This window comes from Synchiropus splendidus, chromosome 3, assembly GCF_027744825.2.
Source record: "Synchiropus splendidus isolate RoL2022-P1 chromosome 3, RoL_Sspl_1.0, whole genome shotgun sequence".
NCBI lineage: Eukaryota > Metazoa > Chordata > Actinopteri > Syngnathiformes > Callionymidae > Synchiropus > Synchiropus splendidus.
The window spans coordinates 14,576,485-14,588,525 of record NC_071336.1 but is presented as its reverse complement, the minus strand read 5'-3'; the positions used below and the strand labels follow the sequence as shown (position 1 = coordinate 14,588,525).

At 41.5% G+C, this 12,041-nt stretch overlaps 1 protein-coding gene across 1 annotated transcript in view; it reads right to left on the bottom strand.

Moving 5' to 3' along the window:
- The window catches only part of LOC128755442 (dachshund homolog 2-like), a 71,371-nt gene that overhangs the window by 17,967 nt on the left and 41,363 nt on the right, over positions 1-12,041 (bottom strand). The window contains exon 3 of the mRNA XM_053858941.1: positions 4,468-4,578. Within this exon, the coding sequence (XP_053714916.1) occupies positions 4,468-4,578 (111 nt within the window). The remainder of the gene's footprint in view (positions 1-4,467; positions 4,579-12,041) is intronic.

Sequence of the window (12,041 nt, the reverse complement as noted above, 5' to 3'; positions counted from 1 at the left end):
AGACTAAATTCCAGAGCACCAGTTCATCCCTGCTGAAACAATCCCCCCAAAAAGGCCAGCATTTGATAGGAGAAAGAACATATTTTGGCTGACGCGTGGCTGTAATGAAGAGTGATGATGAGCTGGTGAGTTACCTTCAGCAAACTGGCTCTTAACTTACTGGAAAATGACTTTTAATGTTGTCAGACATCACTTCCTCTCTTCAACACCTTGCCTTGAGAACGCTGCTCTCTCTCTGTGGCTCAGTGTGATGCTACCTCGCTCGCTCTCTACCTCTCTCTCTACAGTCCCCTGTTCCCTCTCTCATCCATCTTCATCTCCCTCCATTAGTTTGAATTAGCAACCGTCTCTCTCTATTATTGCCTACTGAATTCCCTACACTGTGTGCCTGTGTGAGTGTGTGTGCGCACGAGTGTGTGTGCATGTGTGACAGCTGGGCCCCATCCCCTCTGCCATTTACACTGGGGAAGAAAGGAAGTATAAACAGATGGGCAGATGTTCTCTCTCTCTCCTCACACACACACACACTTCTCATTTTTCCTTGGCCTTGTCCTCTCCTTTCCTGCCCCCCTCTTCTGTCACTTTTTATTTCTCTCTTTTTGGCTTCTTTAAATGACCTTACCAGTCTCATGTTGACATCTTTTCCTTTTGTCTTTCAAATACATTTTCTTCTTTTTCAGTGCAGCTCCAACAGGAATGCACCTGACGCACCGTGTCAGCGGGTATTGATGCAGATTCAGGGCAATTATGCCATAAACCACATTTTTGACGACAACAATTTACATGCAAGATATTAAAAGGTTGAATTTCATCGTAATGAAATCGTTTAAGTGCATTCTTTTTTCTTTCCTGACAGGTAATTGAGATGACTTATGCAATGTGCGCCAGAGTGAAATAAACTATTTAATGGATGAGAGAGTGGTGTGTTTGATTTAAAGTGGTAGCGGCTGTTTGTTGAGACAATTACAGTGTAAGAAATGGTCATTACAATGATTTGATAACTGTAAAATAGACACTAGATTGTGCGGCATTGTTCAATAGATCTCCCCAATAGGCATAACCTAAGAGGCAATGTTTGTTTGTTTTCCCCAAAGTTTGGGAGACTAGACTCAGATTTGGAGAGGACAAAGAATATTCAAAGGTGAAAGAAGAAGACTACCACCAAGGTTCATGGATAATAAATCAATGGCAAAGAGGATAAGGGAGACTCAGGAGGGAGGTGAGGGCCGGGTCTGGCAACCACAGATGGGAAATGCCCTCAGAAAAAGAAAATGGTGAAGTTAAAAGTTAAGTTCCTGTTAAGTGATTGAAAATAAATAAATAAATAAAATAAAAGTTAAGTCGTCCACTACCATAAATAATAGGGAAAAAGAAAAACTATGTTTGTGACTGACACTTGGTTAGTCAAGAAGGTGACCGGACTATAGCGCACTGGAATAACAGCCGCACCCATGAAATCTAAGAAGGTTGGAATAATAGCGGCTCCCACTAAATCTAAGAAGGTAAATACATGTTGTTCATACATAGGCCGCACTGGTCTATAAGCAGTGGGTGCAGTGGTGCTGTCTGTGCCGTAGAAATGTCAATGATGCATCCGGCTTAAAATTTGTTTTGAAAATCTTAAAATTTGAAAAATAAACAGTTAAAAAAAAAAAAAAAAAATGTTTTGAAAATCAGAAGTTTTGAAATGGGGTGCAGCATGGAGACTCATTCATGAAATAAATTTGGCAATGTTCTGAAATTGAATCATGAACTTGTCACATCTTTTATTTACATTAAAGATGCACTGTTTTCGCTTGTGTGTTTGAAGTTCCAACATCAATCTCAGCTGCTGCTTCTCAGTTCTGTGGGCGGATCTGCGGACATGCAGGGGAAAGCAACGCATTTTGAATGCTTGAATGTTAATAAAATAATGTGTCAATGTGACTTCATCGGTTTGATGTAACTAATGGTGTTGATCCATGGTCTAGAACCTCGTGGGGAGAATGAGCAGTGGCTAGCAGATCATGCTATCTGTGATAGCATTTACATGGATCCATCGATGAATCCTTGGTATATATTTGACTCAAGTTCTTTATTTAGGTTTGAAAATAAAGGTTTTGCTGCAAATATTGAACTTGTGTTTTTGTTTGGCAGCTCCATTGGGCATGTTTCTAAACTAACCCGTGGTACTGTGCTCACTTTCTGTTTACTCAGAATACAAAATCACTTAAAAAAGAAATTAATTAATAATATTTGTATATTTTTATATATATTAGATTGCTTTATTAGAAAAATAAAGCAATGACATTTTGAGAATCTGAACTGTGTCAGCAGCAAACCAGTCATAAATGACTAGTGAGAACTAATGACAGAATCCACATCATCATCAATGACATCATCATGAAGGACAAAACATCTATTTCAGTGGTTCTCGATAAAGAGAGACGACCTTCACTGAGAGCGGGACAAGCCCAAGAGCTCAACTTTCACCCATCAAACGCTCTTTCTTCTCATCCTTTTTTCTCCTGGCCTAAATATCCCTTTTCTCTTTTTTATGAGTCTATTTCCCCCTCTGTCCTCTCCCACTTTATTTTCTTTTTCATTTGTGCACTTGTTCCTGGATTCTATTGTCCGCCTAAGATTCCCAGGCCAGCGCCAGTGTCTGTTACAAAGAAAACAAGGTCGGACAATGAAAAGAAGACTTCCACGCAGCGGCAGGACAAAAATCACTCAGTCTGAAATAAAAGGCTGAGGTGAAGACGAGCAGGGGGAAATAAATAAAAAAGGACAGTGCAAGAGAGAATAAAAATCAGAGAAGAGAGTAACTCTATCACTCCATTTGCTGGGTCAGCGAAAGAAAGGGGAGAGTAGAAAGAAAAATAGAAACTGGAGGGTCAGGGAGGAAACAGAGGGATTGCATGCTACCTCCTTTCTTTTCTCTTTACTTTTTGTTTTCCGTCTTTTCAATAATTCAGCAAAGCAAATACGGCAGAGATGGAGTGGGCCGGAAAGTGTGCACTTGTAATATCTTTGTTTTTAATATGTCAAGCATGAAAACACACTTCAACGGCTTTCACTATGATGAACACATCACATCCGACTGGGAGGTTTGAATGTATGGTTTGTACTTGGATTTTAGTGCTATCTGCAATTGAAAACACTTGAACAAGAAAGTTCTTGACAGTGGTGTTGAAGAATCTCCATTGTGAGAAGATTTCAGCCCAGCTACAACTGGTGGCTGGGGAGCCCCATGTTTTGGCCCTGTGCCGCTAAGACAGACCCTGAAGATGTTTTATTCGGACATTTAAGTTTATTATTATTATTTAGGAGACCAAACATACGGCATGATAAGAAGGTCTTCAAAAAGCAGAGGAGGAATCTGAAGACGTACAGTGAAGCTATATCTCCAACACTAGAAGTTTAGCCAAATGGCATTTGTTTGGCGAAGAAAGCTGATTTTTTATTTGACTGACAGAAGGAAATATCAGTCAAATTGCATCTCCAAATGTTTCTAAACTTTAAAACAACTAAGAGTTAGTGCCCTGAGTCTTAGCTTTAGCCAAACTGGGCATAAGTGCTAATGAAGTTTACTCCTTCTGCTGCCCACAAGATTACAATTGCTGCACTTATTTTGCTACTGTAGAATGAGTGGGGGGCAAAGGTGATAGCAGTTATTGTATTTATGAATGGCATTTATTCACGTGTCAGCATTTTTAGCAAGTCTAGCCAATTCAACAAAGATGTTTGAAGAAATAAAGCTAAGAGTTTGGTTTTTAAATGACTGTAGTTTTGCATTATTAGATGTGTTCCAAAGTGTATGTTTGCATCAGCGGTTGAAGATGACACTGAAACTAAAGCTGATGTTTTCCATAACACACACACACACACAGACAGAATTGCACACACTGACTTGTGCACAAGACCAACGCTAAATGTTGAAAGTGATCTGAGTGTAAAAGAGAAGTCTGACAGCAGCTCAGGTCACATTTCATCACCAACTTATACTTTCTCCTCTCCACTTGGTTTTCCTCACACCGGCCATTGAAGGGTGGTCAAGGACCATTTCATTACTTAGACAAGCAAACTAATACTTCATGAAAGCTTTATAAGGGTGTTCCAGTATTTACCATTTGAAAATATTTTTTAAAAAGCTTTGTAGCAAGACAAACCTCGGTTTTTTAAGCTGCATTTATTTTGCAGTAGTTTGGTGAGATTTGTTATTATAATAATAATAAGTTGGATTGTCGATAAATGTCCTCACAAGTCACCTGTGTATCCCATTTACAAGATGGTACTTTAAACGACACAAAACAGTGTTGAGCCAGGCAACCTCTGCACGTCAGGTGCATCATGTTTTCATACTGTGAGCTGCACCTGCAGCCTCAATTTAGCTTCTTGTACAGTTAATTAAAACCTGGCAGTACGAGGCTTTGAACCCTGTTTTGAGCGTGAGCAACAACAGCACTATGTGTGAGCGTGTGTTACCTGTGTTGGAGTGCAAGTCGTCATTGTCAGACTCGTTGCCATTTTGAAGACTCATCATCATCTTCATCTTCTGGAGCTTCTGGAGCTCCGCCATTGCTGCCGCAGTCAGCCCTGAAAAACATTTTCCAGTTTATCAATGCATCTGTCATGAAGAAATACACCATCAAGGCTTAAATATTTCAGTATTTCATCTCCTTTGTTGAACTCTCATTAGAGACAGTACCAGCCTTCAGATTTCCCATGATGCTTTGCACTGTTCTATGACATACATAGTGTCTGCTTTTCTTTGGAGTCAGATTGCTTTGTTTAAGTGTTTCTGGGGTGTGAGTGCTGCCTTTAAAGGCCTGAAGGCCGATGCATATTCGCTGATACACTTGCACAGAAGAAGTAAAAACACACAGAGGAGCCCGAACATAACCAGGGCCGCTTCACACGCACACATACCCTTTGTATGGACTCAGATCCCTGGCTCTGTGCACTGACCTGGAACTGACTTCTATACACAACGACCAGCAGAGTGAGAGAGATGACCCTCTGTGTGTGTGAGCTTTATTGTGCACATGCACTAATATGTCGACACACAAGCTTCCCGTCACTTCACATATGTGCGCTCACTTTTCTTTCTTGTATAAATGTGTGTAATGGAATGCTTGCATGGTAATATGTGCAGAACTTGTGCGTGTGTGTGTGTGTGTGTGTGTGTGTATAGGTCAGTCAGTTTTGCCCCAGTCACGGTTGACGGCCTTGGAGGAATGTCCATTACACACACAGTACAGTTGTCTGAAAGCCATAAAGAAAACAAGATTGACACAGTGGGGGGACCGAAAAAAAAAATATAGGCACCAACTAATGAATTTTAATACTGAAGCATGATAAAGTGTTGAGAGATTAGGTGTGTGTGTCCCGCTGTGGTATTTGTCTGCGAGTTCACAAGTTAGAAAAAAAAGAAAAAGTATATGATTCATTTCATGAATTCATTTGATCAATCTTTACATACAAATGTTTCAGCCTAAATGCTGTTATGTCAACGTTCATAATCAAAGAGAGAAACATTTTGATTATACGCTTACAGATGGTTGGAAATGTGTGTCTTTGTCTCATGAAATGGCTTTTCAGACGAATTCAACCTTCTGGTGACCCTCAACGTTTTGAGAAATCATCGGCCCATCAGTGACAGTCGGAAGCAGGACACGGTTACAAACTCGCGGACCCTGAGGCAAACTGACCAGACGCATTGTCTGCTATCCTACTGTGTAAGAGAAAAGGGAAGAAATGGAGGAAAAGGAGGCCAACAACGTCAGGAGGAGTGTTTTTCCTTTCCATCCCAGAGTGAAATCTGACCAACAGACATAAACATGGAATGAATTCTGACCATGGATACATGCAAAGCTTTTAAGACCCCCATTGAGACACAAGACATTTTTGAAGTGGGTCGCGTATGGAATGGAAATTTCACTATTGTTATAACATAAAATGATTGGCTGTCGGCTGAGTCAGTTCTGGAGTTGTGAGTCTAGGTTACTTTGTTGTTGTCTTCATTGGAATAACTTACGTTTGAGTCCACACACCACGATGATATATGCTTTTGTATATCCATTCTGTCACAGTTCACCAGTTTCAGCTTTACAAATGAAACTGCCATCCCAAACATTATATTTCTATCAACCATCTTACCTTTTCTTCTTCCAAATAGTGAAGTTCATTTCTTAAAACTACCTGTTGTATTCTCTTTTCATATTTAAGCCAAGAAAAATCAACATTAACTGTAGTGCATGACGCAATTGTACCCCAGGAATGATGATGTTCTTTGGTGTTGCACTCACTAACACTGCCACCATTACTTCAGAAAGAGAATCAATGTAATGATATTATCTGACAACAGAACTCGTCTGTACTTGTCTTTGCCGGCTTTTATTACCACTAAAACAGTGGCTCACATCAAAAATCGAAGGCGTGCGAAACAAATGAACGACCAAATTTTGGGGTATCAGGTCCATCTGACGGCACCAATGCAGAATCAAGCGCTCACATTTAAAAATGTGCGACGGCCGAGCTCAATCGTAATGATACAACAATCATTATAACTGCACACACACATACACCCGCATCACTTCAATGCAACTGGAAGACAATCAATACAACGGCGAGAGCCACAATACTGTTCTCCATCACAACTATCAAACACACACACCATCTCTCCTTTGGTCAGATCGATGGCTGTCCGCTGTGTCCACGGTTACCGAGCATCGACCCCTGTCACTAATGGCGACCACGGAACCTTGGGAATTAGTGTGTGATTGATTGACAGTCTGCTTCAAAGACACACATGATCAGAAACAGTGTGTTGTATATTTTCTGTGCGTGTATGTGTGTGTGTGTAAGTGAGGGAAAGAGAGAGACGGAGCAAGAGAGAGGAAGGGGAAGAATATAGAGAAGACAATGCTGTACGTATGCAAGTGAGTGCCTTAGTGGTCCCCTGTGGGTTGTCCATACGTTGTTTACCCATCTCCTCGTCCATACTGCGCATCCTAATGCTTCTCGAAGGACAACAGAGGGTGAGGTGAGAGGAGAGTTGCAAAACCAGACTAATCATGATGAACTGATTGGAAGTTGCATCCGCTGAAATCAGCAAAAACGCTAGACTTGCTGAAAAGTCAATGTTTTTGAAAGAGTTTACCAACTTTTTTAGGATCCCATTCATGTGCCTCGGAAGCTTCTATGTTATGTGGATTTACCGCGGTGACCGACCCCTGCCACTACCGCTTACCATTTTCATGCACCACAGAGAAGCACTTCCAAGTCCAGGCTTGGGTTCTACAGACCTCCCTGGTCACAACCTAAGTGAACGTGAACTGGTTAGGATGTGAGATTCTCAGAGAACCAATGCTGTAATGACTAGACACATCCGCTTACATGGTCCGTTATTGAAAATACTTGTGTTTATGATCACTTCAATCGACGGCAGTAGTTATAGAACTAGAGGCTGACTGTTGCAAGACTTACTCCACCGAATCCAGCGCCACCACAAACCCAATTTAAAGTGCTAATTCAATTACAAATGAAGTGACATAGACTGCGACACCATCTCCAGAGAGCAGTGATACAATTGTCATTGTGGTTCAATGAGGTCATTAACAATAGTGTCCATCCCCACAAACGGACCGCAAGGAAAAGCTTGCCCTGTGAGTCCTCCGCGGTACGGCCACTGAGATTTGCGCCAAGCCCACCCCATTTGGATTTGCCCTTAAATATTTAATCAAACGCACCTACGTCTCAGACGAAGTGCTCTAAACGCACTCAGAAAGTCGGAGTGACACTTTGAGGAAAACAAACAGGAAAACGGAGAAATTGCTCTTTGTGTTCTGAATTTAGTAACACAATGTTCTGCCTTTTTGTTTTTCCTGTTGGTTCTTTCACTGTGAGCACTCTGGAGTGCCAATTTACAAATGTAGGCGATTGCTCTTGTGCTGAGTCAAAGAGATTTCAGCGCTGCGCTCCGGCACTTAGGTCGCCCATCTTTAGCTTTCACTGAATGTCCAAGAAGACCATTTGCAGCCATTCTGAAGTGGCCATTTTGTATAATATCCACAAGACTGGTGAGGAGAAAATGTCCGATAAACAAAGGTTTCAGTCAGGGCGTTCCCATTGGTTAGCACCATTAGCTCACATTCTGGAGCAGTGGACGTCATGCACATCACCACTCACATCAGGACTCACCAGTGAATTCACCAAGTCTGTCATTACAAGGCAAGACTGACAGGGAAGGCTTTAGACCAGGGGTGTCGACACGGCCCTCAGAGGGCCGGGGTGGTGCAGGTTTTTCTTCCAACCCAACTCACGCACACAGCTTCACCAATCAGGTGTCTCAAGACTGTAAAGAGTTGAGTGTCAGTCAGGTGCTGCTTGTTTCAGCTGACACCTGATTTGCTAAACTGTGTCCTCTTGATGGATTGGGACAAAAACCTGCAACCACTGTGGCCCTTTCTGGAACAGTTTGGATCCCACTGCTTTAGACCACCAGTGCTGACTGTCTCAAAAAAAGAGAGTGGATCAGCATACTTGACCTGACTAGATTCACCGCATCACTTATATTTTCACTTTGACCCAGAACAGATTTTTCTTTTTTTCACTTCCACCATCATCATTTGATAGCAGTGTCCTAGAGTTTACAGGCCCAGATTCGATTTCTCACTCATTCTCTGTAACTTGAGACTCAAACAGATCTTTGGAGAATTGCTGAGAGAGGAATGATAAAACTGTGTGCCAGCTGTCTTTTTGGTCAAACCAAAGATGAACCCACAGAGCTCTGCGAGCACTGTCATCTGTGCATCAGTGGGTCAACTGTACTGTCAAATACCTGCAACAGGGCCAGACTAAAGGCCCATGTTTGGAGCCTTCTGTCTGTTTGCACGTTTGCAAAGCTTACGGATACGGACTGATCGGAGTAGTACCATGGAGAACTGTGGGGGCAGTGTTGCTGTTGCTGCTCGATATGTAGCTCTAATGAGACACAAAGAATGGCGGGAATTCTCCATCCTCCAGTCATGATATATTTAACGGCTTCGCCAACCATTGCCTCCTACAACATTGTTTTGTGTTTTGTTGCAAAAGAAACATCAATATTTCTTGATGTTTTTCATCATTGTATTATTTGTTATCTGGGCTGCTCCCCCTCGTGGATACATCGGTGAACAGCAATAAGAACTCAAAGAAGTCATGGAGTATGTGATCTGTGAAACGGACGGTACAATTTTGTACGTTATGCGAGTTTTAATGAGCCTTGAGGCTTGAAGCCACCTTGTGCAAGTCTGGTTTGACTGAACGAATGTGATGAATGTGACCTCTAGCATAAAAAAGGTATTGACATGATGAGATTAAAGCAGCTCCACACTAAAAACATGTTGGAGAAATCTTTCAACAGTTTAATTAGTTTATCATCTGCGCCAGCCCTGGGGCCACATGCAGCTCTTTGACTGTATTAATCCAGCCCCACTAAGGTCAATATGAAGCTGGCCACGTGGAAGTCTTCACTGTTTTGCCTAAGTTTCTGTTGAGGTACTTTAATGGATATTTATGCTCGGCAATTTTTCTCTAGTTTTCAACTATTTAATATGTATATTTAAAATATACTTTACTTATACTTTACTTTTTTTAGTTCAAATTTTGGGTGGTTTTTTAAATAACTACATTGTGTATATATAATGTAATATATTATATAATGTACATTTTACATATATATGTGTATATATATATATATAATGTAGTTATTTTCTTCTACAATGCTTTTCATGACATATGAGGACCTATTTTCGTTTCATCATTGAAGTGTACTTTGGCAAACTTCAAGCAACAGATCACAATGCTTTCCATTTTATGCCTTAGACAATCTTTTCTTGATCTTTTTAATTTTTTTCCAACCATGTCCATATTTCTCTTGCATCCCTTTTTAGTCAGTTACAGCTCACTGTGTATCTACATTGAAATGCCATGCACCTAGATATCTGTTAAAAGACAGATGACTATTATAGAGTCTCAACAAATCCAAAAGCAGAGACTGAACTTGGACTATTAATAGAGGAAGTGTTTCTCATGTTAGTAAAAAAAGATTGGAGCATGTTTTATTGTACTGAAGTGTGCCCAAGGTTATTATAGTTTATAACCTCATTGATTTAATCCTGGCAATACCTCAGGCATTTGGTCGTAACTGTGCAAGGGTGACTCGATTAAAGTGTGATACAGGAGATTTATTCGGTTTGTCTAGCGCATTTTTTTTGCTAGTTTTCCAGCATCCACTGGCAAGTTGATAAACTTTTAACAAACCACGTTAGCTTTTCACAACTGCGTCAATATTTTGATTCATCACATCTTCATAGCCAAAGCACTCACTTGAGGGTTAAAAAAAAAAAAAAAAAAAAACTTTTGAGAGGATGGAAGTAAGGGTCTGCATTGTTTGGGGGGTTGAGGATAAAACTAAGGTGTCAAAACTTTATTGATTGAAATCAAGGTTTCCGTTTATATGTATGATTATTATATTATTTGGCAGAAAAAAATGACACAAAAATGTCAAATAAAATCAGTAAAATAAATACTCCAATGACACTTTACCTAGATGGGCAAGCCTCCGAGGGAGTTGCTTGTCTTTCTCTCACCTCTCTCAGTGCCAGGCCTGTCAGGCTTGAGAGTTTCTGGAATCTGTCTCAGTTTCGTTCCATGTCGACACAGTAGACCCGGCCATTGTCAAGTACATAGAGACACAGGAAAATTCCCACTTGTCACTAATTAACCTAAAGGTGTGTTTTTGGAATGCGGCTGGCAGCACGGGTGTGTGGAGTGAACCCTCCCAAGTGTTGGAGCCAGACTTGCTCTACTATTTAAAAGTTATATCACTGATGTCTGAGTGACACTGCATGAAGAGGCAAAAAGCAGTGTACTATAGGCACTGAAGAAACTGTGGACAGCAAGCAAATATCCCACATCAGTGAATGTTTTACAGGTTTTTAAAGGGTTTTATTTAATGTGGCATGCATTTTTCATAAGGCCTCTCAACTACAATTCCAACTTCCCTCCCCCTCTCCTCATACCCCCCGCCACCCCCCGCCTCTGTCGACCGTCTCTGCAGGTGCACATAAGAGTCCTCAAATGAGTGTATTCTTTTCAAGAGACGATTGAAGGCACTTCATCTGTAACCTACACACTCTGTGCCTGCGCCAGTGTGTGTGTCTGTAGACTGACGTGTCAGTTGAGAATCGTCACTAAATGCGAGAACAGTGTTGTCGGTGGCTGTTTAGGTGGCACAAATAAATGTATTAACCACCGTCATGTTTATCTCCGGAGCTAAAAGGTTGTGCGTGCATGCTTCTCTGTGTGTGTGTGTGTGTGTGTTGGAAGACAAGGCGAACCATTGAGCTGTTTTTTGAAGTGAATTAACAAGTCAAATGAGTGCCGCAGCACCCTGCATAGGTTAGCACACACACTCCCACGCTCATCATCACGGCGTCTTTGTTAAGGAAGATGAGGCCAATTAAAGTGATATCACTCTCTTGTTGTCGTTTATACCTCCGCCTTCTCTTTTTCACTCTCTCATCCTCGTCACTTCTTCCCTGCCTCCTCTCCTTTTCTCTCCGTTTGAACCACCATTCCTCTTATCTCCCACCTTCCTTTTATCTCCAACTTCTGGCCCTGCATACAAATCTGAGCAAAGATTTTGATTTCCTCATTAAGAAGATTCATTCATTAATTACCCATCACAACCATCCACTTCTTATCTCGCTCCCTCCCTGTCCTCCTTTAACTCTCCTCTTTCTTCTCATCTATTTATCTATGTCGGCCTGTCCGCTGTCTTCGCCTCAAAATTTCTTTTTTTTTTTTCCCCCAACAGTGATAAATGTCCATCTGTGATTGGCCAATGCCCCCCATGGCTGTGGCGCCCGCGAGGTCGTAAACAACAGCCCGTCTCCCCCGGCAACGTGGTGTCTCCATGGATGTGGGGCCACTAAGTCGACCAACTCTGCGTGTGTGTGTGACCAAGGCGGAATGCAACATCCGATAACTGCCAAATATGCATGTGTTAATGT